This window comes from Prionailurus viverrinus, chromosome B2 (genome assembly GCF_022837055.1).
Source record: "Prionailurus viverrinus isolate Anna chromosome B2, UM_Priviv_1.0, whole genome shotgun sequence".
NCBI lineage: Eukaryota > Metazoa > Chordata > Mammalia > Carnivora > Felidae > Prionailurus > Prionailurus viverrinus.
Window position 1 is genome coordinate 4,982,935 of NC_062565.1, and position 26,288 is coordinate 5,009,222.

The window sequence follows — 26,288 nt, forward strand, 5'->3', positions numbered from 1 at the left end:
GGGGAGATAAAGAGCTTTCCCGGGATCTGCTGGGTTTGGATTGCTTTTAACTCAAAATAATGTTCATGGCACAGTGGCCCATTTGGGGGCTGCCTGCCGTTGGCCCCTATCAGAGCATGAAACCCTCTGCCTCTTCTTAGGAACTGTTCTTGCTGTTTGAACAGAATTGGGGTGGATCGCTTGCCTGGGATAGGGCCCTATGGTGTTAACAGGGCAGGCTTCCCACTGACATGAATAAACGATAGAAGTAATTTTGTATGTTTCCTCATCTGCCTATTCTTTTTCTTCCTTCTTGTCTGCTTTCTGATTTTCCTTTGAGGTTCCTGAGGCCGAATCTGGTTCCTAGGAAACATCAAAGGGAGCCTGCACCAGAGGCCTCTCAGGATGTGCCCGGAAGCCTGCGTCCATCCACTGTGTGGGACGGAATGACAACCCCCACGAGTGTGCTGTCTCCGTTGCTCTTTCTGGTGACCGTCGCAGGTAGGAAGCCAAGTAGGTAGAATGACCCTTGTTAAAATACAGCTTTGGGGCACCTGTTAGGCTCAGTTGGTTAATGATTTCAGCCGAATCATTGATTTCGGCTCAGGTCACGATCTCATGGTTTGTGGGATTGAGCCCCGTGGGCTCTGTGCTGACAGGGCAGGGCCTGCTTGGGATGCTCTCTCTCCCTCTCTATCTCTTTCCTTCCCCCTCTTGCATGCACTCTCAAGATAAATAAACTTAAATAAAAAAATAAAATGTTTTATCTGCATCCAGACCTATTGAACTAGAATGCCTAGAGGGTGTGGCTCAAGGGTTTGAAGCAGCTTGCTTGCTTGCTTATTTATTTAAAAGTTTATTTATTTTGAGAGAGAAAGAGCACAAGCAGGAGAGGGACAGAGAGAGAGAGAGAGAGAGAGAGAGAGAGAGAGAGAGAGAGAGAATGCCAAGCAGGCTCTGCACTGTCAGCACAGAGCTTGACATGAGGCTCAAACTCACGAGCCGTGAGATCATGATCTGAGCTGAAGTTGGACGCTTACCAGACTGAGCCACCGAGGCGCCCCATGAAGCAGCTGACTTATTACGAGCACTGTTGTAGAGTATATAGGGGCTACTGTAGGAAGTGCTACCACTGGAAGAGCCCTGTCATTCCTCATAGATTACTAATGTTTAGGCACTCTTTTTTTTTTCTCACAAATCCCCACTTTTGCATTCCTCTTTGTCTTTTTCTTGTGATTCTTCCATTAATTTAAAATTCCTGCGTTCCTGAGCCCCCATGATGTTATTTGCAGTTTGCCTGTCTTCCCTCTCTATCCTCTGTACCTTTGACAAAATGCTGATGATGATTTCATTGATTTGTCACCTATCATGGGGTTCCTACTTCCGTCACAGATCGGGCTGGGACTGTGGAGAACATAGGAACATGGGAGAGTGTTCTCTGGTCTCTTCGCGAGCTGTGTTGAGTGGGTCTTCTAGAGTCTGAAGTAATCATGGCAACTTGGCCTCACGGAAGAATGGTTAGTTGCTGGAAACCTTTTCAAACTTCTTTATTTAGCATTAAGATCTCTGCAGAAGGTATGTCTGTCTATACAGACCATTCAGGTGGTTTTTGCAGAGCAAACAGGTGATCTACCCGAGGAGTGTATGGAAGTCTGTACCTGATTGAAAACTGCTTTAAGCTTTGTCAAGGCTTCTGCCTTGGAAAGTTCTTCTCAGCCACTTGCTCCAGGATTACAGCCTTCTTTCTGTACAGTGGTTTCCTTGACACAGTTTTACAAGTTGGCATTTGAGCTACCTGGTGGCCCACGCCAGAAAGGAAACATGGCAGCTTCTAGGGATCGCTCTGTTCAAAAGATGACCTAACAGTTTTTCAAGGGGAATAAAGTCTATCCTACCATATGTGTCTGAAAGAAATTTCTAGACTGGGTCTTCATTTAAAGGCCATTCAGGGACATAGTGGTATCTTTACAAATAAAGGCAATATTTTTCAGAGTAGATGTGGGAGTCCAAGATTATCTGTCTCTTCTACACCCTTCATCGTCTCTTGATTTTAATTAGAGATGCTAGTTTTTGTTTTATGTTCAACTGGAGGTTTTTTCCCTCTCTATATCTGAGGTGAAGCTTTTTTTTAGAAAATAAAAGGCTAAAACTATTAAGGTAATTTTTAAAAAGTAGATTTACATTGGAGAAAATGTCATTTCAGTTGAATTAGTTTGTTGCTAGCTTACTCATGGGGAAAGATGCATATCTATTATACCTAATTCCTATTAAATTGGACCAATTAGACTTTCCTCTAGAGTCACTGAACAATTTTTTTAATGTTTATTTACTTAGAGAGAGTGCATGTGTGCGAGTGCAGAGGAAAGGGGCAGAGGGAGAGAGAGAGAATCCCAGGCAGGCTCCATGCTCTGCACAGAGCCCAACGTGAGCCTCCCATCTCACAACTGTGAGATCATGACCTGAGCCGAAATCAAGAGTTGGGTGCCTAACCGACTAAGCCACCCAGGTGTCCCGGCATTGAATGATTCATTCATTCATTCATTCATTCATTCATTCATTCATTCATTTTTTAATGTTTATCTGGAGAGAGAGAGCATGAGCAGGGGAGGAGCAGAGAGAGGAGACACAGAATCCGAAGCAGGCTCCAGGCTGAGCTGTCAGCATAGAGCCCGACGTGGGGCTCAAACCCACCAACCGCCAAGTCAGGACCTGAGCCGAAGTCAGACATGTAACCAACAGAGCCACCCTAGGCGCCCCAAACAATTGTCAAAAACTTGATGATGTGTGTACAGGTAAAAGTAGAGATGACTCTTAAACTGTATTTAACCATTTCTCTTACCTCCAGTTAGAAGTACTATCACCATGAGGAAAGTAACAGTTTCCCGACAGAGCCCTCACTAGGAAAGAGAGCTCTATCAATACATAAAAAGAATAAAAAAGTGACTTTGCCCTTGGATTTCAGGGAATGACAAACTGCTGCCGAAGGTTCTGAAAGTCTCAGTTTCTGTCATTTTGTCGTGGACGGGTCACCACACTTGTGGTCCTGCACCACTCTGTCTGCAGGCCACACGGGGGTGTGGCACAGCCCTGATACCGGTCGTCTTTGCCGACTGAAAGCATTTGTAGCTCATTATTTAGAGTCTGATTGAAGCTCGTTGTTACATACCCAATGTATTGAGGACAAGTTTTTCTCTCTTTTGAGATTTCCCTGTCAATTGATCAATCATCAGAATCACCCGTGAGACAAAAAATAAAATCAGTTTAGGTACAGTTGGGTGGATCAGTCCATTGAGGGTCCGACTCTTGATTTCGGCTCAGGTCATGATCTCACGGTTTATGAGTCCAAGCCCCGCATCAGGCTGTGTGCTGACTGCGTGGAGCCTGCTTGGGATTCTGGCTGCCTCTTTCTGCCCCTCCCCTGCTTGTCTCACGTGTGCATGCTCTCCCTCCCCCTCTCTCTCTTTCTCAAAAATAAATAAAATAAACTTTAAATAAATTTAAAAAAAAAAGAGCTAGTTGTTACAGACCTAGACTGAGGACAGGTTTTTCTCTCCTTTGAGACTTCCCTGGCAAGTGATCTATCATCAGAATCACCTGTGAGACTAAAAAAATCAATTTAACAACAGGAATATGGTGCTGTTCCTTAGGTAAACCTTTAATACCTGAATTTTGGGTGAGGAGCACGGCGCCACAAATAGTGTAAAAGCCATACCCAGCTGGGAAAGAATGCTTAGTAATTTCACGTAATGAAATGACACGAGGAGGGCCTGGAAGGTACGATGGGCGAGGGGGGAGAATCCGGGGCGGGGCGGCCGACGGGGGCGCGGCTGGGCTGAAGGGGGTGCTTTCTGTAGGGGATGCTGGCTGCCGCCATATTCCTCACTGGAGACCTCTGTTTGCAGGTGGGGCCCGCGGCCAGTGCGCTGATGGGAGGAAGCACGCCAACGCTGTCCTTCGCCCGACGTGGAAACTACTAGAATCCTGCGGGGGACCGCACGGGCGCTTGCTGTCACCGGCCCGCCTGTGACCTGGCCTGGTGGGCGGGGGTGCCGCTGCTACCTGGTGAGCTGCCCACCCTCGCTCGGAGAGCTGTGAGCCCCGCAGGGCGGCCCCCGTCGGGTCCCCGCTCACCTTTCTCCGGAGGCCCGGGTGGCGGCTGCACGGCGGGGAGACGCTGCTGACCGGGGACGCGGCCTTGGGACTCTGGGGGGAGGGACCCCCCCCCCCCGAAGATCTCGGAAAGGACCCCCCTTCCTGGGCAGAGAGCGGGACACGATGACTACGGGGAGCCCGGGCCTGACCCCTTCCGTGTCCCCCAGGAGGCAGGAGCCCCGGGGGTGGGGGGGCGCCCAGGCGGGCCTCGACTCCTCCTCGGCTGGGGGCCCGCCCCCGAGGGAGCCCACAGGGACCCCGGCCCCCAGACACTCTTCCTGGAGCAGGCTGTTTCCTGCCTTCGTGAGGACTCCACCTGCAGGAGAGGAGTTGGGAAAGGAGACTTCTCCCCCCCAGGAACCACCCAGCAAGAGCTCTGGAGACCAGGTGGGCGGGGGTGCTTGGGGGGGGGGTCGTTGAGGGACGGGGTGCTGAGGTCGCCAGGCGCCACTACAGGCTGTACCGTCACAAGTAGGTGCCTCCTGGGGCGCCTGGGTGGCTCAGTGGATTAAGCATCCGACTTGGACTCAGGTCATGATTTCACGGTTTGTGATCTCGCTCTTTGCTGGCAGCCTGGAGCCTGCTCCTGATTCAGTGTTTCTTCCCCGCCCCCAGTCACACGCTGTCTCTCTCTCTCAAAAAATAGAAAAAAAAAGAAAAGACAAAAAGGTGCCTCCTAAGGGCACCCGCCTCCAGCAGCAGCAAGGGAGGTGGCTCCCAGCGCCTTCCCGGTTAACAAAACATCCCCTTGCTCTGCTGTCCTGTCAGGACCAGACACCTGTAAGAATAGATGGTGTTTCTGCCTTCACCAGTCAGCCACCTAATGATGACTTTAGTGCTTCTCCCTCTGGGTGCCTCTGCCAGTGTCTAAGGGGAACGATGATTTAGCAGACGTCCCTGGAGCCGGCCCACATGCACAGCCGTGGTTACCACAGATGGAGTCACCTGGGCTAGGCCCACTTTGCCAAACTGGGACCTAGTATCTAACCCAGTTGCAGTTCACCCTTCCCCAGGACTGATCTTAAGAGGTCATTCTGGAATTCCCCCGTCTGCACCAGTGAGGTCATCCATTTGAGACCCTTTTGTTCCCCAAAGGGAGGCCATCTTGCCTGAAATAGTCCTGTTTTTGTTCTTTATAATTTCTTTGTCCTGCATTTAAAACCTTTTTCTTTCTGTAGCCCTTTGGAGCTCCTTTCTATTGCCGGATAGGGTGCTGCCCGATTCATGAATCGTTCGATAAGGTCAGTTAGATCTCAGAAACTTCCTCAGTTGAATTGTCGTAATTTAGCAGATTTGGCCCAGGAACGGAGGGCTCTGAACTGCACTTCTGAAGGCGTTCAGGGACGACGAGAAACACAGGCGTGGCACCCGTGAGCCCCTTTCTGAGTGGTCTTTCTTGCCTTTCCCAAGGGCCCTGCATAAGTTCCTCCCGCTTCTGGGCTCTGCCCTCCTTGCCCTGAGCTCCCGATCTCACTTGCTTTCCAAAGTTCCCCGTTTGTCTGAAATCACTCGCTCCGTCCACATGGGGGAACTGCCAGCAGTGTGGACACAATCCCCCAGGTGACTGGAAACCCCGGTCCTCGGCTCTGTCCCCACAGTCCACGTCGGGCGCTGCCGCTGGCAGCTGGAGCCCCCGTTTGTCGGGGTCCTGCTGAGTCAACCCCTTCCCCGGCCCAGACTCCACGCTGGGAAACGTTGGAGGTGCGCACAGGACTTCTCTCGGCCAGGACACGGTAACAGCACTCGGTGACTGCACGTTATTCGGGGGCACAGGCTTGCTTGTCGTGTCAGATGAAGGCTGGCGGAAAGACAAGGGCTCTCTGCAGTCTGAAGAGTTAGGCACGTGACCTCTGGCGCACCTGCTTACTTTGCGTCTAAAGGATGGCAGTCCCGGGAGCTGAAGCCATCTCTACAAACGGCAACATCTTACTAAAACCACCTAGAATCGCGGTGGCTGGTACGAGGAACGTTCCAGTTAGAGAAGATCACTTAAGAAGGGCACTTGGCAGCAAGGATTCCCAAATGAAGCAAACAGGCTGGGATACGTTTTTTAATCGGCAGGCAGAAGCCTCCACAAAGGTTCAAAGTTCCCAAACAGCTTCATTCAAAGATTCACTGTGAAAGCTTATTACAAAATTAAGTAATTTTTACTGCTTCCCTCTACCCTCCTTTAAATCCTCTTTCTAGTAGTCTTATGTCTGCATTGCCTTTACAGGACTGTAAACAAAAGTCAGCCAAGTTAATGACCTTAAAGACACCTTGATATCACCTGTTAAAGGAGGGCCCCATAGGGGACACCCTCCCAGAGTTGACAAAACTCTTACATTCTGGTAAAGTGCTACCTTATTCCCTTAAATGACCAAGGGAAATTAAAAATTAGTGACAAATCTTGCCAAATTATGCTAAGTACCACATCTACAGATGGGACCCCGGAAAACTGGACAAACCAGCTAAGGGTGACGATCCTTCCCAGAGTCAGCTCTCCTGGATCTCTGAGTGTAGTGCCTGGTGGAGAAAGAGAATAAACTTCACAGTGTCCCTTTCTAAATCCAGGCCATTGGGCATTGATCTTTGGGAGTGACTCTAGAGTTTTTGAAGATAGTATTTTTTTTTTTACACCCTCTGAGGCCCGTGGGGTTGTTTAGTATTGCCAGAAATATTTACCGTTTGTCCTGTCTGAAACCTGACAAGATATTTGAACGGATCTAATGACTCTGTGATTAGAAAGTTGGCCAGATTGGAGGGGCATCTGGGTGGCTCAGTTGGTTAAGTATCCAACTCTTAATTTCAGCTCAGGTCATGATCTCGAGGTCCTAGGATCAAGCCCTTTGTTGGGCTCCATGCTGAGCTTGGAGCCTGTGCTGGATTCTCTCTGTCTCCCTCTCTCTGTGCCCCTTCCCCACCTGTTTGAGAGCAGGAGCTCTCTCTTGCTGTCTCAAATAAGCATTAAAAAAATTTTTGGGGGGCCAGATTGGAAACTGATATTCAGAGCCTGATAGATATTTTTTTTAGGTCTTTTCCTTAAGCTAAATGTAGACAAAGGGAAAGAAAACATTCTGAAGCCTTTGTGGAAAATTGACTAGAAACATTCCAAAGGCAGACAACTCTTAAATCTAGAACATAGGGACACCTGGGTGGCTCAGTCGATTAAGCTTCCAACTTTGGCTCAGGTCATGATCTCATGGTTCATGAGTTCAAGCCCCACATCCCAGGCTCTGTGCTTTCAGCTCAGAGCCTAGAGCCTGCTTTGGATTCTGTGTCTCCCTCTCTCTCTCTCTCTCCCCTGCCCATGCTCGCACTCTGTCTCTCTCTGTCTCTCTCTGTCTTTCAAAAATAAATGCTAAGAAAAAAAATTTAAAAAAAATCTAGAACATAGAAATCTTTTGATTCCCTGTTGGAAATCTCCCCAATACAAAAAGCAAACTAAGGATAACGTGGTTGGATGGGTGGTTCAAGCTGCGATGGCTTTCATTTAGGCTGCAAGGAGACCCAAGTCTTTGAGGAAGAGCGAACCATTCGCCTTATCTCACAGATCTTTGCAAATCCAGACACAATTCATAGGCAACCTGTCCTTTTTACCAATCCCAAATCCTCCCGTATTTATCTCAAAAGGCTTGTAAGTATTGTCCTTAGGAACCCACGTTCCTCTTGGAGGAACTTAGATTCTCTCCCTGTGCCTGTGAGATATAAAGGTGAACTCTTTTAAATTTTATTTTAGAAAGAGAGAGAGTGTGTTTGTGCGAGCAGGGGAGGGGCAGACAGAGAGAGAGAGAGACAGAGAATACCCAGCAGGCTCCATGGTGTCAGTGTGGAGCCCGGCTCAGGGCTTGATCCCACGACCCTGGGATCGTGAAATCAAACTTCAGAGAGGTAATTTTTACCTGAAGGAAGCAAAAGAGGGGAGGGAGAGACTTTAAAAAAAAAGACTTCTCCATGGCTTCCATAGGTTACTTGTCAAAGAAAAATACAAATCTTAAGTGTCTTCTCCATAAATATTAGTCGAAAAAGGTTTAACCATTAGAGCAGGGTAACCGTAATTTATTCTAACTGTTCTTTCATAACTGGTAAGTTTTGTATTGTTGTACCTGATTCATGGAAGTAAATTCAAAATGAAGCTATAAAGTCTTTGTTTATGTCTGCCTGTATGGTTTTGTTGTTTGTTGCTTTTTGTGTTTTTTAAATGTCTATTTATTTTGAGAGAGAGAGTGCGCGAGTGCATGTGCAAGCAGAGGGGCAGAGAGAGAGAGAGAGACAGAGAGAGAGAGAGAGAGAGAGAGAGAAAATCCCAAGCAGGCTCATCACAGACGCCGATGAGGGGCCCAGTCCCACAAACCGTTAGATCATGACCTGAGCCAAAATCAAGAGCTGGACGCTCCACCTGCTGAGCCACCCAGATGCCCCTATCTGTACGTTTATACATATCCATACATATATGTTACAGATGTGTGGGAGTTTTCTATCTCCCGATGCTATTGCCAAAACTAATTTGTAAAAGAACTCTACTTAATTGGCTTAAACAAGTAAGTGTTCATATAAATTTAATATTCAGTATTAAAGCCATTTTAAGTTTGTTGGTTTAATTAAAATGGTCATGTCTTTGGAGTTACCAACAGCATTGAATACAATACATACAACTTTTACTCTACCTGGTTTTATTATCAAATAAGTCCTTGTTATTGCTTATAGAATTTGTCATCAAGAAACATAGTTGGGGAGGGCACCTGGGTGGTTCAGTTGGTTAAGCATCTAACTCTTGATTTCAGCTCTACTCATGATCTCAGGGTTGTGAGATCAAACCCCTCATCAGGCTCTGTGCTGAGCATGGAGCCTGCTTAAGATTCTCTCTCCCTCCCTCTCTCTCTCTCTCTCCTTCTCCCCCTCCCTCCCTCTCTCTCTGTCCCTCTTTTTCTCTCTCTCCCTCTTTTTCTCTCTCCCTTTTTTTCTCTCTCTCCCTCTTTTTCTCTCTCTCCCTCTCTCTCCACCTCTTTCTCTTTCTCCCTCTCTCCTTCTGTCTCCCCCTCTCTCCTTCTGTCTCTCCCTCTCTCCTTCTCTCTCTCCCTCCCTCTCCCTGTCTCTCCCCACCCCCCACCCCCACCTCCCTCTGCCCCTCTCTGCCACTTGCACGCTTCCTTTCTCTCTCAAAAAAGGAAAAGAGACACATAGCTTGGGATGATGTCTGACTTTGTCTAATGTCTCATGAAGTTTCTGCTGGTGGTCTCAACATAATTAAGAACAAGCAAATAGATGTAAATAGGATACAAAAGTGTGCAGGTGAAATTTTTAGAAAGTTTCCCCAGATCTTTTTGGTAACCTGAAACTTTAAAGTTTTGCTGTGTTAAATTGCATAATAGGTAGTCATTAATTATCCAGATCATTTCCAAATAAGATAAAATACTAACACACTATTTACTAAACCCAGGCTTCCTTCTGCAAAAGAGCGGAGGATAAATGGGTCCCTTAGTAAACGTCCTTTGTCACACTGAAAACTTTACTACGAGAAAGCATGTATTTCTAGAAATAATAAAAAGTATTTAAAAAATTTTGCTAAGCCACAGAATGTTAACATAATAGTTCATAATTGTTTAATTCTTTATTTTTACTAAAAACTAGGGTACTTATGGTTAAACATGCTACTATATTTTTAAACCTACTAGAAATAATAAAGGAAACATCTCTGTGTGAAAAGAAAGTAGGATGTATCTTTTCAGTAAAAGACAGTATGAGAAATGGAGATGCATTTTTGTTGAGAAAAAGTTGTCGAAGGTTTGTAGGAAAGGAATTTCTGAGAGGGATTTTATGCGTGAACAGGGCTGGCTGGTTAAGATTGGAATACGTTTAAACAAGTTAAATAAATTTTAATATCAAAACTAACTTGGTGCAAACTTAGAATTTGGTTTTCTCTCTGTTAAAAGGACAAAATTTGCATAAGGTCTGTTCTCCTTGTAACAGGACACAATTGACAACACTGGTTATGTTCCCAAGGCTTTGACTGCATTATCATATTTGAAAGAGATGTGCACAGACTCAGGACGAGATAGGTTTAGAGAACTAGAATTGACTTTATGGATCCAGTAAAGCCCCTTGGTGAAAAGAACATCCATCTGGCACCTTGTTTCAAAGGTATCAACAAAACAATACTTAAAAAAAAAATTTTTTTTAACGTTTATTTTTGAGACGTGCGCGCGCGCACGCCCCCCCCCCCCCACACACACAGTGTGAATGGGGGAGGGGCACAGAGAGAGGGAGGCACAGAATCCGAAGCAGGCTCTAGGCTCCGAGCTGTCAGCACAGAGCCCGATGCAGGGCTTGAACTCACGAACCGTGACATCATAACTTTAGCTGAAGTCGGACGCTTAACCGACTGAGCCACGTAGGAGCCCCTCAACAAAACAATTTTTAAAAGAACTTTTATGTCCAATCACTGCTCTTGCTGCACTTAGGTAGATAATTAGGTCATGTTTAATGCAAACAAATTAGTTTTTCTATTATCTTTGATAAAGAAATGGGGGTGATTGTAGAGAGAAAAATTATGTTTGCACTTGTGTAGACATTAGAGTGTAGTCCTGTTAATTGTCTCTGAGGTTTTGTTATGTACCTGTAAATCCGATTTGATCCTGAATTCTTCTAGTTTCCTCAAATATCTGGCTAGGACTCACCAAACTGCCATTTCCAGTTTTCTCCCACCTTGATTTGGGACCACTGAGAACAAAGACCACCCTTGAATCTCCTGTAAAGGTCCTGTACCAGGTCGTCCTCACTGAAGTTCAGGGACTTGCACTTTGGATACGTGTGTCACAGCTGAAGAAGGCCACGCCTGACATCTGGTTCTGTACAGGCTCTGAAGCCTCTGAACCGACTTGACGAGGAAGAGAAGCGGTGGACGCGAGGTAGGCTGCTTCCTCCCAAGAGGCCAGACCGATATTTCATACTTTAAAACGAAACCCTCTCTTCCTGTCTTTCTGTCCTGTACTCTGACCCTGGTCCAGAAAATAACGCCATCATGTGTGTGTCCCCGGCCACTGCTAACGGGGGTAACCTCAACCTTAGAACGTTTTCTTTCGGGCTGAAGGCACTGAAACCCAGGCTGACCGCTGGCTTGAACAGGGAAATGTAACAATCCCGGTGAATGAGTCTGTTCACAGAACCGCCTCAGCAGGAATGGTCTGTGCCCTCACAGTTTGTCTTTGTCTGGAGTGGTTTTCACTCTCCTTAGGCCCATGAATGCTTGGGTGGTTGGCGTAACCAAACAACACCCCTTAGGATATCTCCCGTTGCCCCTGACTGTTCACAAACAGACTGAGACACCTCATGGCTCAATGTCCCTGAGTTTATATCATCGACATAAAAAAGCTGACCGGGAGGTATTCAGAGTTCAGAATTAGCTTCTGTTGGTAGATCACTGTTTCCTTGGCCGGAAAAAGTGCAGATGGGGCTATGACCCAGAACATTCCTTGAACACGCTCCAGAGTCTGCTGCTGGAAACAATGCCTGCCTGGCAAAAACGGCTAGACTTTGTGGCCAAAGTTAATGCGTGATAATAGGAGAGGACTGGATTATCTTTTAGCTGAACAAGGAGGGGTCTGTGCTGAAACTCACATAAGATCACTGGGCAAGCCACTTGGCTTAAAAAGGTGACTCTTTCAGTGGGGTCTGTCATCAGTCAAATGGAACGTACCAGTCACAAAACCGTATACATTCTATAGGTGAAGAGACACGTAGGTAGCTTCAGAGAACAGGTTTCTTTGATTCTGGAAAGACAGCACTGTTTCAAACAAGAAGTCCTAAAAATCATAATCATCCTCCTCAGCTCATTCAGTTCCATGTAATTAATTCTTGTTCTGCTTGAATCCGGTTTTTCCATCAGTTCTGGAAATTCTTACCAGTTCTGCTTTCCAGTGTTTTAACTTTGGTTGTTTGAAACCTCTGCTCGTCCAAAGTCCTTTCCTTGACTCAGCTTCAAGATGAAATACTTTGGCAGGAACACCTTTGCAAAAGATCACTTTTTCGCTGCCTCACCGCCACCATCATGGGTCGTGTCCTCACTCCTGGGAAGGGTGTGTCCCAGTCCCTACTGCCTTACCACTGCGGCGCCCCTGCCTGGTTGAAGTTGACATCTGACTCCATGAAGGAGCAGCTCCACAAAGTGGGCAAGTAGGGCCTGACTCCCTCACAAGTAGGTGTGACCCAGAGAGACTCGAGTACGTTTCTGTGACAATAAAATCTTGAGAATTCTTAAAGGACTTGCTCCTGATCTTCTTGAGGATCTCCACCATTTGATTAAGAAAGCTGTTGCTGTTTGAAAGCATCTTGAGAGGAAGAGAAAGGATAGGATGCTAAGTTACGACCGATTCTGATCGAGAGCCGTAGTCACTTGTTGCTTCAGTATTATAAGACCAAAAGAGTCCTCTCCCCTAGTTAGAAATACGAGTTAGCCTCAGCCTCCGCCCTGGTTGTATAAATCTGTCTTTGTACTCGAGCAATAAAATCATTGTCTAACTAGAAAAACAAAAGTATCAGAATAGAACGATAGTTGTCATAAATAACTTAGAAAAGCCTTTTTAAAAAGTAATTGTTAAGAGATCTAATTGAGTTCCTTATAATGGAATTGACAAGGAAATTTGTTTTCTTCTGTGACATACATTTTAAGATAATAGCTAATTTATGACTGATAACATTATACGAAGATACATCAGACTGGGGGTACCTGGGTGGCTCAGTTGGATGAGCGTCTGATTCTGGATCCCAGGGTTGTGGGATCGAGCCCCGAGTTGGACTCTGCACTGAGCGTGGAGCCTGCTTAGGATTCTCTCTCTTTCTCTCCCTCTGCCCCTGTACTCTGCTCACTCTCTCTTTCTCTAAAACAACAAAACCAAAAAAAGATATATCAGACTTTGGGATTTCATAAAATTTCCAGAACACTTGTATAACTATAATAAAGAAAGCTTAGTATTACTTACTATTTGACACTACTTGTAATTTAATATATCAAATAAGCCTAATTAGTTTAACAGCTCTCTTGTATAAGGAGGGAGAATACTTTTTTGGTGTGATTTTTCCAAGGATGCTCTGGAAAAATCCCAATGTTAATTTGAGGTCAAAAGGACTTCATTTAGAATTTGATTTTTGGAAGGTTGTCAAAACATATCAAAAGGTTTTAGAACACTTAGTCAAATACTAAATGAAGTAATACTTAGTTATCCAATTACCATAGAAACAACTAAAGGTTTCATAGGCAAATATAGAAACTTAAAAAAAAACTTAGCCTTTAAAAAAAAATTATTTTAAGGTTTATTTGTTTTTGAAAGAGACACACCCAGAGTGTGAGCGGGGGAGGGGCAGAGACAGCGGGAGACACAGAATCCAAAGCAGGCTTCAGGCTCCAGGCTCCAAGCTGTCAGCACAGAACCCGATGCAGGGCTCGGACCCACGGAATTGTGAGATATGACCTGAGCCGAAGTTGGCGCTTAACGGACTGACCCACCCAGGAGCCCCTAAACTTAGCTCTTTTAATAGAGAAGATATAGCTTTCTTAGGTAACAAAAGACCTGATCAAGAACCACAGGAAATTGCTTTGACAAGACACAAAATCTTTCTTTCTTCTGGGCAGATGACTGAAAAAGGTAAAGAAAAACCTTCCATAATCTCTTAACAAGAGCAGGCCAGTTGTCCACGAAAACTTGGTCCTTTTAACAAAGAGAAAACCGAATTCTAGTTTTGTACTAATTTTAGTTATGAAAGTAAAACTCATTAGTTAAATTCATTCCAATCTTAGTCCTGATCACACCTAAAACTCCTTTCCCTATTATTTCCGGTAGTTTTAATCACATATATTAGATTTTTAACCCTTAACCTCTTTTAATTTTTCATGAAAATTAAGAAATATGCAATAATGAACTATCTTTTACATTAGCATCTTTGCTTTATAATTTCTAGAAACGTGGTTTTTCACGGAAAATTTCTCAGTGTGGGATAAAACGTGTTTAGTACTAGACTAAAATAGCTTTAATCCTCCACGAAAGGAAGAAAAAGTGCATAAACCTGTATGTAGTAATTAATATTTCAGTGTTTTTATCTTATTAGGAAATGATCTGTATAGTCAAATTTAACTTAGTGAAACTTTAAGGTTTTAGGTTACAAAAAAATTTGGAGACACTGTTTCAGAAATGTACCTAAAACCTTTTTATCTTACTTACATCCATTTAATTTACTTATTGTTAACAACTATGTTTAGATTAACTACAAACACTTCATTAGATGTTAGACAACTTCGGTCATCATCCTGGGTTATTTTTCTAGGTGACAGAGTTTGTAACAAAGACATCACAGACTTAGCTGATTACTAAACCCAGAAGGAATTACAATGCTGTTAACTCTGGAGACATGCCTATTTTCAATCAACCGGCAAACGTAAACTAGCTTTTATATCATATAATACTTAGATTACATGAACCTGAAAAGCATTTGGGTTATTTTCTATTACATTTTGAGAATTTAGTTTATATAAGTGTTTATATGTTTAAGCCAATTAAATAGAACTCTATTACAAATAAATTTTGATATTGCCATCCAGAGGTAGAAAATAACACACATCTATGACACTACATGAACACTGAGACAGATGCAAACAGAGACTTCATATGTTTGTTTTAAAACTTTAGCCATGATGGGGCACCTGCTGGCTCAGTCAATAGAGCAGATGACTCCTGATCTCAGGGTAGTGAGTTCAAGCCCCACACTGGGTAGGGAGCCTATAAATAAATCAGTAAGTATGTAAATAAGTAAATAAGTAAATTAAAAATAGTTCTGAGACATATCATAATGTAAACTCATTTACCGTAAAAGATCAGAAGGGGGAAAGGCTATTTAAAATTTAGGCCAATGAAAAATCTGTTGGAATAAGTTAAGTTTATCTGCTCAGACAGCTAAAACTTTTTCTACCAATATTTGATTTTTCATTACCCTTTTTGTTTTTCTATAATTCCCTCACTGAAGTTTATAGAACATTTGATTCTCAGAGGGACAGGGAAGGAATGTTAGTTCCTCCAGGAAGTTTTTGGTCAGGACAAACAAATATTTCTGGGAGTATTGGATGACCCCTTGGACTGAAGAGGCATTCCCAGAGACAGTGCAGAAGATAGTTTATTTTGATTTTTCTCTGGGGCACCACAGGCAGAGATCTGGGGGAGCTGACTGTGGTACAAATCTTACCGTTAGCTGGGTCCTTGTTTTTCTAGGATCCCACCTGTAGGTCCTGAGTGGAGTTTAAAGTGGAGAGTGTAGCTGGGGGATTTACCAAAATTTGGCAAGGTTTTTTAAAAATTAATTTTAATTTTAGTTTCCCTTTGGCTGTTTTAAGGGACTCATAGCAGTTCACCCGAAAATCCTTCATAGTCTTGTCAACACTGGGAAGGACCCAAGCAGAGGCCTTCCTTGGGAGGTAAATATGGGGGTGTCTGTAAGGCCATCAAGTTGGCTGACCATTTACAGGCTTGGTTCTAAATCTTTTCCGAGTCCTCAGCTATGATCATAAATGGTGGCCTCCTATCCTGTTTTCTGCCTTTTTATTAATCTATTAATCTCAGGAGGTTATCTGTGTATTAAAAACTTTTGAGGATCTTCCTTGGATTTAGGAAATTCTTTAACTATGATGTCTAGATCAGCCTTTGAACTAGGAGAGGAAGATACCAGGAGAGGATGCTGTGACATTGGTGGTGTTAGTTTGAAAGTTGACTGTCTCTTCAAATGGAAAGGCAGTCCGGACAGAGGGTCCCCGGAATGGGTATCGGACCAAGGAGGGTGGAGGGGAGCTGTGGACGGTCACATCCGTCAGTCTTACAGTCTTTGTTGTAGGTACCTTTTATGTCCCTAATTTTTGTATTCACCTTTGGCAGTTTGGCCAATCAAGGTGTCTTTAAGGTCATTAACTTGGCTGACTTTTGTTTACAGTCCTGTAAAGGCAATGCAGACATAAGACTACTAGAAAGAGGATTTAAAGGAGGGTAGAGGGAAGCAGTAAAAATTACTTAATTTTGTAATAAGCTTTCACAGTGAATCTTTGAATGAAGCTGTTTGGGAACTTTGAACCTTTGTGGAGGCTTCTGCCTGCCGATTAAAAAACGTATCCCAGCCTGTTTGCTTCATTTGGGAATCCTTGCTGCCAAGTGCCCTTCTTAAGTGATCTTCTCTAACTGGAACGTTCCTCGTACCAGCCACCGCGATTCTAGGTGGTTTTAGTAAGATGTTGCCGTTTGTAGAGATGGCTTCAGCTCCCGGGACTGCCATCCTTTAGACGCAAAGTAAGCAGGTGCGCCAGAGGTCACGTGCCTAACTCTTCAGACTGCAGAGAGCCCTTGTCTTTCCGCCAGCCTTCATCTGACACGACAAGCAAGCCTGTGCCCCCGAATAACGTGCAGTCACCGAGTGCTGTTACCGTGTCCTGGCCGAGAGAAGTCCTGTGCGCACCTCCAACGTTTCCCAGCGTGGAGTCTGGGCCGGGGAAGGGGTTGACTCAGCAGGACCCCAACAAACGGGGGCTCCAGCTGCCAGCGGCAGCGCCCGACGTGGACTGTGGGGACAGAGCCGAGGACCGGGGTTTCCAGTCACCTGGGGGATTGTGTCCACACTGCTGGCAGTTCCCCCATGTGGACGGAGCGAGTGATTTCAGACAAACGGGGAACTTTGGAAAGCAAGTGAGATCGGGAGCTCAGGGCAAGGAGGGCAGAGCCCAGAAGCGGGAGGAACTTATGCAGGGCCCTTGGGAAAGGCAAGAAAGACCACTCAGAAAGGGGCTCACGGGTGCCACGCCTGTGTTTCTCGTCGTCCCTGAACGCCTTCAGAAGTGCAGTTCAGAGCCCTCCGTTCCTGGGCCAAATCTGCTAAATTACGACAATTCAACTGAGGAAGTTTCTGAGATCTAACTGACCTTATCGAACGATTCATGAATCGGGCAGCACCCTATCCGGCAATAGAAAGGAGCTCTGAGGAGCTGTACAAGAAGGAAGGCTTTTGGAGGTAGAAGGGGGTTGTTACACGCTAAGGTAACTTACCAGTGGTGGACAGGCAGCTTACCTATTGGTGTTGACCAGAACATTCCAGACTGATGGGTTAAGACTGCATTCCTGGGAGGGTTGTAACTGCAGTTAGGTTAGGTATTAAGTCTTGTTTTGCTGATGTGGGGCTTAGTGCAAGTGACTGCATTGCCTGCTATTACTTTTCAAAGTTTCTAGATTTTTCTAAACTTGTAATTGTCTTAAAATGTTAAAAGCTTCCAATTGAAAAATAATCTGAAATTAGCAAAGATTAACCATGTTCTTCTATCACTAAATATTAACACCGTTTACTTTCTTTTATGTTGCTAAGTCTTTGATTTTATAGCTTCTATGGATGGAAGTGTGTATTAAACGTGGCTCATTAGTTCTTTGAAGTTGGTTATGTTAAAAGATAATTATGAAAGAAAGGTACAGTCATGAATTATACAGATATAAAATGAACATGCATTAGCTTTTATCCTAGTCATTAATCAATGTTGTATTGTTTTACAAGAGAATCTGAAGAACATACGTGAAGAACATTGAAATAAATGTGCAACTGGAGGCCAGGCTGGTTCGTATAGGGGAACATCTGTCTATAAATAAGTTATTTTGCATTGTTATAAGTCACCTCCAACTGGTAGAGTTGTCCAATAGCTGAAATACAAGAAAGACTAGAATTAGATAACCAAGAGATCCTTTAGACAGTGTTTTATTTTCCACTGAAATACAGATTTTGCCCTACTGTCACATTATGTGTTTTTGAACTGAACTGAGTCATAGATAATCCTTGAATTAATGTCGATAAACATTATTTCTGCAGCATAAGACATAAATAATTTTATTCTGCCAAAGTACAAAGTTTGGAATTAATGACAAAACCAAAGATTTCTTCCCTCACCAAAAACGTATCATAAATAGTACAATTGTATTTAATACAGGTGCCAAGAAAAGAATTCTTTTTCCATGGGAAAAAGAATAGTCTTGTCAACAAATGGTATTGGGACAACAGGATACTCCCATATGAAAACGAAATTTAGACCCCTACCTTAAGCTACATAAATTAACTCAAAATAGATTGAAGGGTATCAGAATATGTGACCCCAAATATGTCTCTTTGGTATAAGGATTATTTGAACTGATTATTTTTGAGAGAAAGCACTAAGGAGAGAAGCTCTAAAAACAGTAGAATTTATCTGTAGTCCCTTTTGTAAGGGAAATTTACATTTATAAGGGAAATCTCCATTTGTTAAGTGTCTCTTCCTCTGAACCAGGAAGAGAATGATTTCAAGTCAGTAGAAACTCTTACCCTTGGAGAAGGAGGGGACTGAAATCTGTGTAACAACCTTACCTTTGTTTTTGGTGTTTTTCAAGGTAACCTGTCATAACTGGCCCCCCACCTCCAACATCTCTATCTTCAGTCAAAAGGTCTCTCGTTTAAATAATTTAGGACCATTGATCTTTAGGGAAATGCAAATGAAAGCCACACTGGGATACCACTTACCCAGTGTGGCTAGAATAAGACAAAAAGAGAACAAGTGTCAGTAAGGACACACAGAGATGAGAACCCTCAGGCATTGCTGGTAGGAACGTAAAATGGCACAGGCACTCTAAAACAGTCCAGCAGTTCCTCAGAAAGATAAACAGAGCCTTACAAACCTTAGGACCCAAACCCCCTTTGAACTGCTAAGTAATTACCCAAGAGAAGCAAAACACTTGCACATTCAAAGACTTGTGCACAAATGTATATAGAAGCATTATTCACCAAGTAGTGCGACCGAATAGGACAAATTCAAGAAATTCAAAACAAGTCAAGATTAAATTCGTAGAGGATAAATGACATTTTCTGCAGTTTTGTTTTCAAGTGGGCAAGACCAGACAGATGCACCTAAAAGAAGTTGTTTCAAAGTAGTTAAGGGTAGAAAAAAAGAAACAAGAGCCATTCAAGGATCCCGTTGTCCAGGCTAGGCTGTAATGGGGGCGTGGGGGTGTCCGTTGTTTCCCTGGAGGATCCATTTTCTTTGGGTGGGGTGTGTCAGAGAGAACCTGAGTGCCAATAACTTAGCCAGGAGTTCTCTGTGAAGGTCATGGAGAGGGAGCCAGGGAGTGAAAGCAAAAAACCGGCTTGCTCTAACAGCCCAGAGAGGCAGCGTGGTGGGAAAGCTGATTGTGTAGACAGGAGGGAGGGGAGGAGTTGTAATCCCCCTCAGCCAGTCCCTGGTTACTGGGAAGCCCTTGACAGGTGCCTTAATGTTTCCGACCACTGTCTGTAGACTCCATTCTTTATTTCAACTTGGTAGTGACTTTGTAGGAGGCCCCACTGCCATGTGCTGGCGCTCTGGTCGCAGGGATTCTGAACTTCGTACTACTGTCAGCACAGATGTGAGGACCAGCCTCCTATATCAGCACTCCCTTCCACACCTCAATGCCTGAAACCTCAAGCTGAGCATCTCAAAATTAGACCCTGTAGGGATTCAAAGTATCCAACATGGCACTTTGGCATATTGATTATTTTGAATTGATGGTACCTGGGAAAGTCCCGTGCAAGAAGAACACCGCCCCCACTGTGGTCCCCTGAAAGCAGGCCGGAAGTCTGCCATGGGCAAGGTAGCCTCCCTGTGCCAGGAGGGGAGAGGGCACCCTTAGCCCCAAAGACGGGGATTTAGAGAAGACCGTGCTGGAGAAGCCTGTACAGACACACCTTGTTATTACTTCTCCACCATTAAGTACCCCAAGTTCAAATCCCTTTGTCCTTTCAGTTCACAAGTCTGTTGTTTCTTTGCCTAAAATGTATTAAACCTCCTGTTTTGTTCCCTTCTTTGCACCTCCTTTTTTTTTTTTTCCAACATTTATTTATTTTTGGGACAGAGAGAGACAGAGCATGAACGGGGGAGGGACAGAGAGAGAGGGAGACACAGAATCGGAAACAGGCTCCAGGCTCCGAGCCATCAGCCCAGAGCCTGATGCGGGGCTCGAACTCCCGGACCGCGAGATCGTGACCCGAGCTGAAGTCGGACGCTTAACCGACTGCGCCACCCAGGTGCACCTCCTTTCTTTCTTGGGCACCTGGGCGTATGTCTGGCACACAGACTTCAATTTGTTTTTCCTCCGTTAATCAGCCTTTTTGTTACGGGGAGTGGAGGTATCAGGCAGAAAGGTTGGAGAGTAGGAGGGAGAACTTTTTCCTTCCCTGTAACCCACTACCTAGTTTTTAAATGTTGGTCAGTTGATTTTGTCTTGGTCTGGTCAATATATTTAAAATTTTACGCTTCATCTTCTTTCAGCCTTGGTTCCTGAAATTTGTTGTTGAAGGGGTTTACCAGTTGCCTCGTAATATCTGAACTGTATGAACTAAAGTATCTAGTAGTTAGTTAATATCAGCAGTGAAGTCAGTTATCTGGTGCCCGGTCACAAAATGTCTCTGTCCTTACTTTCCTCAACTGCTGAATAGACACCAGTTTGTGATTTCAGTAAATACCTGAGGCCCCCTCCCTGGTTTATATTGGTCTTACAGCTTTTCTTTCTGTGGATTTCTCCCTGCACCTCCCCCCTTGGGTCTCCTGTGTTCTAAGCCTGACTTTTACTTACCTGGACCCATAGTCACTGGCAATTTAAGCTCAGAAGGTAATTTTGATATCATTTTACGAGACTTTCCCCTCTGGCACATAATGTTTAATTTAAAAACTTTAGGTTGGCTAACTTTGACTGTAACTTTAAGTTACAGTTTATGCACATAGATGGTATGACTAGAGATCATTTACTCTAGAAGCCTGGTCTTTGAATGTTTTGATTGTCTTCAGTTACTGCCTTGTTGAATAGTTCGGGGGCTGTGGAGGGTTTTTTTGTTGTTTTTTCTCTTTTCATCTTGAGTGATTCTGGGTGTGCATGTTCACTTACAATAATTGTCCAACCCACAGTTTTCTTTTTTCTTTCATTTTTAATAGATATCAGAGCATATTTGAAAGAGATGGTGTAGAATTCTACTGTTGTATGATATCAGACATGGTTTTTCCAATGGCACTGAATCCAATTTATGAGAAAGGTCAGTGATGTTGTATTGCTTAACGAGGGCAGCCATTTTTGTTTTTTCTTTCATAGCAATTTGTCTTTGTAATTGATCTCCTAGGTTCTAATGCCTTCCCGTGATCCTCCTCCAGCCAGACCGGAGTTGAGCCCAGCCTCCACAGAGAAGAGGCCGGTTCTGGCCCCCCCATGGAGCACGGAGCATAGCAGCCTGAGCCTTCCCACTAGCGTCGTCCCCGGCGTCCACCCCATCTGAGCCACCTGTGTCTCCCACCGCTGCTCCCAGGACAGGTAACAGTACTGCTCCTAGTACAGCTGGAAGAAAAGTACAAAAACGTGCTGTAGGAGAGTCGTGGCAGCTTTCAAGTTTACTCGTTCCCCCCAGGCACATCGTTGAGTGTGTCCTAGAAACGGTGCTTACACACCAGGCGTGAAAAGACGAACACACGCTGTCTTTTCCCTCTGTGATCTACAGTGCAGGAAGTGAGACTGACAGACAGGGAAATGGACGGTTTTCCTATCACCTGGTAAGTGCTGTGACAGGAAGCTGAGGGAGCAGGGGAGGCACCCGGCCTGCCCTCTCAGAAGGGCCGGGAAGCCTCTCCGGAGGCGGTAGCGCCAGGGTAGAGCCAGCCGGCTAAAATGGGGTCGCTGCGTTGTTCGGGTCAAGGTGGCGACATGTGTAACAATAGCGATGACTGTTCAGTGAGCACTTAACCGAGTGCCGGGAACCATGCTTAGCATTTCCCGCCCATCACCTCATTCGTTGCCTGTGGAAGAGAGCAGAGGTTCAGGGGGGCTCAGGCGACACTTTGGGAGAGCTGTAAGGAGGCCGTTCTGGCGGGAACTGATTTACGTGAATGAGGGGGAACCAAGGCGTGAGTCTACAGTGGTGAGCAGGGCAAGATTTTGAAAGATCTGTAATCTGTGCTGAGGAATTTATGCTTCATTGGGTAAGTAGAATCTCTGAATGACTTTAGGCGGGAAAATGAAATGATCAGATTTGTTTCAAGAAAGTAGTTGACTGGAGGCAAGAAGATCCCTGAGGACTGGAGGGAGTGATTGCAGGGCTGAAGAGAAGAAACCAGATTCGAGCACTATCAGCTGGAGTCAGTGGGATTTGATGAGTGGTTGACCGGCAGGATGAAAGAAGCAGGACCCTGAGACCGATGAGCGGCTGAAGACGAGGCACCAGCAGCCATTGGCATAGAGGTGACTACTGCAGGCTTAAGGCCCAGATCTGACCTTCCAGGGCGGCTGGTGGGTGAGCTAGGGAGAGGCCTGCGAGGAACTTTGGAGACCTCCCTTCTTTAGGAGTTGGAAGAACAGAAGGAGCCTACAGAGAAGCAGGACGTCAAGAGAAGGGCATGGACAGCAGGAAGGAAAGAGAGACTTCTAAGTAGGAAGAGGTCATGAAAGAGCCAGAGGCCGCAGGGATCGGGGCGAGTGCTGAAAAGCTCCCATGAGATTCCCTAATAAGGAAGGTGTTAGAGACCTTGTTTCCTAGGCCATTCAGTGGGCACTGTACCCTGGGGTGACCCTCTCTGCCTGTTCACTTACTTTGATCCTCGGCGTCAGTAGACAGAAGGGTAATGGCAGAAGAGAAGCTGTGTGGTATATTGGAAAGGACACTAGCTGGGAATTAGGATCCGTGGGTTCTTTTTTTTTTCTTCTTCTTCTTTTTTTTTTTTAATGTTTGTTTATTTAGTTTATTTTATTTTTTAAAATTTTTTCCAACGTTTATTTATTTTTGGGACAGAGAGAGACTGAGCATGAACGGGGGAGGGGCAGAGAGAGAGGGAGACACAGAATCGGAAACAGGCTCCAGGCTCTGAGCCATCAGCCCAGAGCCTGACGCGGGGCTCAAACTCACGGACCGCGAGATCGTGACCTGGCTGAAGTCGGACGCTTAACCGACTGCGCCACCCAGGCGCCCCCTATGTTTGTTTATTTTTGAGAGAGAGAGAGAGAGAGAGAGAGAGAGAGAGCACAAGCAGGGGAGGGGCAGAGAGAGAGGGAGACACAGAATCTGAAGCAGGCTTCAGGCTCTGAGCTGTCAGCACAGAGCCCTACGCAGGCTCAAACTCATGAAATGTGAGATCGTGACCTGAGCTGAAGTCGGGTGCTTAACTGACTGAGCCACCCAGGCGCCCGGGATCTGTGGGTTCTAATAGCACTATTTCATGGAACTCCTGGAAGGTTAGACGAACTGATCATTTTAAAGCCCTTGGGACCGTGCCTGGTACAGTGTGATCTGCTTTGTGTGTTTGTTGAAATAAATACATTTAAAATAATTAAGTTTTGGTGGCTCTGTTTTTACTAATTATTCGTACAACCTTGAGCAGTGTAATTACTTTGCCTTTCTAGGGCGCAGTTCCCGCGTCTGTAACATGATAGGTTTAGACCAGTGTCCCCTCTGGGTCCACAGTTGCCTGACTTTCAGGGCAAAGAATCAGTAGAAATGATGGGTAAGAGGAGATCCGCAGAGAAGCTCGGGAGGTGCCTGCAGCTGGTGTCGGAAGGTACTGGAAGGACTGGGTACTGACAGACAGAAGAGGAGCAGATTTAGTGAGCCACCCATCCAACGCCTCCACGTACCTAAGATCTCTAAAGAGCACTCAGCTTTAAAAAAAAAAAAAATCTTCGCTTTTCTCTCTGTGACATCCTGACATCTCTCGGTTGTATTTTACAAGTGAGACTAACGTCCAGTGGTGTCTCACCAATTGAATACATCAGTGTTCTGCTGGTTATGGAGACGGTAAATGAACAGTGTTCTGAGGGCTCATCTAGTGGGTAAGCGCTTTTGATGAGAGTGAATGTTCCTGCTGCCTGAGTTAAAATAGCTCTTTCATATGGAGGTTGACCGGGTTTACTCTTAGAGAGGTTCCAAGAGCAAGGCCATTAGTGACAATTCGTGAGGCTGCTATCAGAAGAACTGAGCGGTGTGTGACTAATGATACAGAAACACTCATGATCACACTCCATTTTTAAATAAAAACAGCACATACCAGGGAGGTAAGAGGAGCTTGATGGTAGGAAGGAAAAGAGATTCCACCCACAGTACCCGACCTGTTCCGTACAACCTTCTTATTCAACACTGTGCTCACTCAATCCAAATCATTATTTTCTTCACCTTGTCAACTCACATAGATGGCTTAAAATTTGCGAAGTCTGTTCTGCAACAGAATGTGAGTCATGGCTCAGTTCCTAGCCAGAGGAAAAGAGTGTCTTCGATAAATCACAGGAGGAACTATTGGAAAAATATATGTTATTTTATCTTGTGGCTACTAAGAAATAATCTGTTGCAGGGAAGTAATATAGCATCACTATCATATATAAAGGAATGTACTATTTCTAACCAACTTTTAGTGAAACAACTGGTGTCCACTGGAGATAATCTAATAACTTTACCAGAAAATGAAGTTGAACTGAAGGCTTTTGTTGTGCCGGCGCCTCCCGCAGGTGAGAGTTTGACTTTCCTGTGTGACCCCAGGGGCCCCTTAGCTGGGTTGCTCTTAACTGGTCTTTACAGGTACTTTACAGCAGGGATTCATTTTCACAACACTGTGTGAGGTCACGACTGAAGGTTTGGGAGTCGTGGCGAGGCTTTGGTGGTCATAAGCATTGAATCTTAACTGAAGTAGTTTAGGGGCGCCTGGGTAGCTCAGTCGGTCAAGCGTCTGACCTCAGCTCGGTTCATGATCTTGTGGTCCATGAGTTCAGTGCCCGCATCGGGCTCTGTGCTGACAGCTCAGAGCCTAGAGCCTGCTTCTGATTCTGTGTCTCCCACTCTCTCTGCCCCCCTGCCGCTTATGCTCTCTCTCTCTCTCTCTCTCTCTCTCTCTCAAAAATGAATAAATGTTAAAAAATAACACCATACTGAAGTAGTTTAAAATGGAGAAAGAGTATGGGAAACTCATATAGGACACGCCCCTTAATTGGTCCAGACGGAAAGCCATGCATTACTGAAGAGGCAAAGCAAGAGACGTGTTAGAGCAGGAGAGGTTTCCACATCCCAGAGTCTGACCTGTGGTAACCCCCTGCGGACAGGGGGCAGGAGGGGGCACGAAGCTGTTTTCAGCTACTACGGTGTGGGCAATGGGGCTCTGAGGTACTCAGGATGCCTCACACCAGCTCTTCCAAAAATGTTTCTCAAAATGCCCTTTCTTCTGCTTGTCCTATTGCTACTATTCAGCAAACATGGGAGCCATCCCTCTGACCTGTCAAAGGCATTCTTTCTTAAGGTATATTCGTTCGTAGGGTGTTAGATGTTTCTTATTCAGGTTAGTCCCTTCATCTGTCCCCCGCCCCCATCACATATGGGTCAAAATTTAAACAGAGATGATAATATTTGGCATTTCCTTTAATCCTGTTACTGAGATACTTTGTACTTGAACTAGCATCTCACTGTGGGAGACAACTTCATCTTTATACAGAAGAGTTTAATCTGTTTCTACGTCCTTCAGTAAACCCCCGTGACGGATGAAACAAATGGAAATCTCCTTGCCTTTTATTAAAAGGAGAAAAAGTACAGTGGTTTATATACTGTGTTGAAATCTATCTATCTATGTATCTATTTATCTATCTTTCTATATATCTGTAGTCACCCTGAAAGGAAAGTCATCAAATGTTAACTGTGGGATCAGGGAGATTTTTTTTTTCCTTTTTCTTTTTTTTGACTTTCCACATTTCATGAATTTTGCGTAAGCTGTGTGTTTCCCTACTAAAACAGAAATTTTCCATTAGAAAGAGAAACTTGCTATTTCTTACTTGCTATTTCTTAGTTGAAAGCTGATTTCAGGATATGTTTGGCATCTCTTCTGCTGGAATTAGGGCCGTCCTCTCCTTTCCTCTGCCCAGATTGTATATAGTAACTTTTCAGAACTTATGACTACTCACTCGTATTCCTTTTTTGCTCTCAGAGACCACGTACAGCTATGAGTGGAGCTTGCTAAGCCACCCAGTAGACTACCGAGATGAAATAAACGAAAGACACATGCAAATGCTTAGTCTCTCTCAAATAAGTAACTGGAGACTGGCCGGATATGACAGCACGCCACAGAATTCAGTTCACACTTGAGCTGCTGAACCCTGAAGTCTGTTTTA

General features: G+C 44.8%; 1 protein-coding gene and 1 pseudogene across 1 annotated transcript in view; both read left to right on the top strand.

Moving 5' to 3' along the window:
• Positions 1–397: 397 nt before the first annotated feature.
• Positions 398–26,288, top strand: part of KIAA0319 (KIAA0319 ortholog) — a 74,158-nt gene continuing 48,267 nt past the window's right edge. The window contains 9 exon segments of the mRNA XM_047857868.1: positions 398–492; positions 3,882–4,041; positions 4,419–4,518; positions 17,674–17,733; positions 21,104–21,201; positions 21,286–21,422; positions 21,424–21,473; positions 24,552–24,644; positions 26,105–26,206. Coding sequence (XP_047713824.1) covers positions 21,193–21,201; positions 21,286–21,422; positions 21,424–21,473; positions 24,552–24,644; positions 26,105–26,206 — 391 coding nt within the window. The 5' untranslated portion in view covers positions 398–492; positions 3,882–4,041; positions 4,419–4,518; positions 17,674–17,733; positions 21,104–21,192.
• LOC125165635 (40S ribosomal protein S13-like) lies at positions 12,158–12,589 on the top strand (annotated as a pseudogene).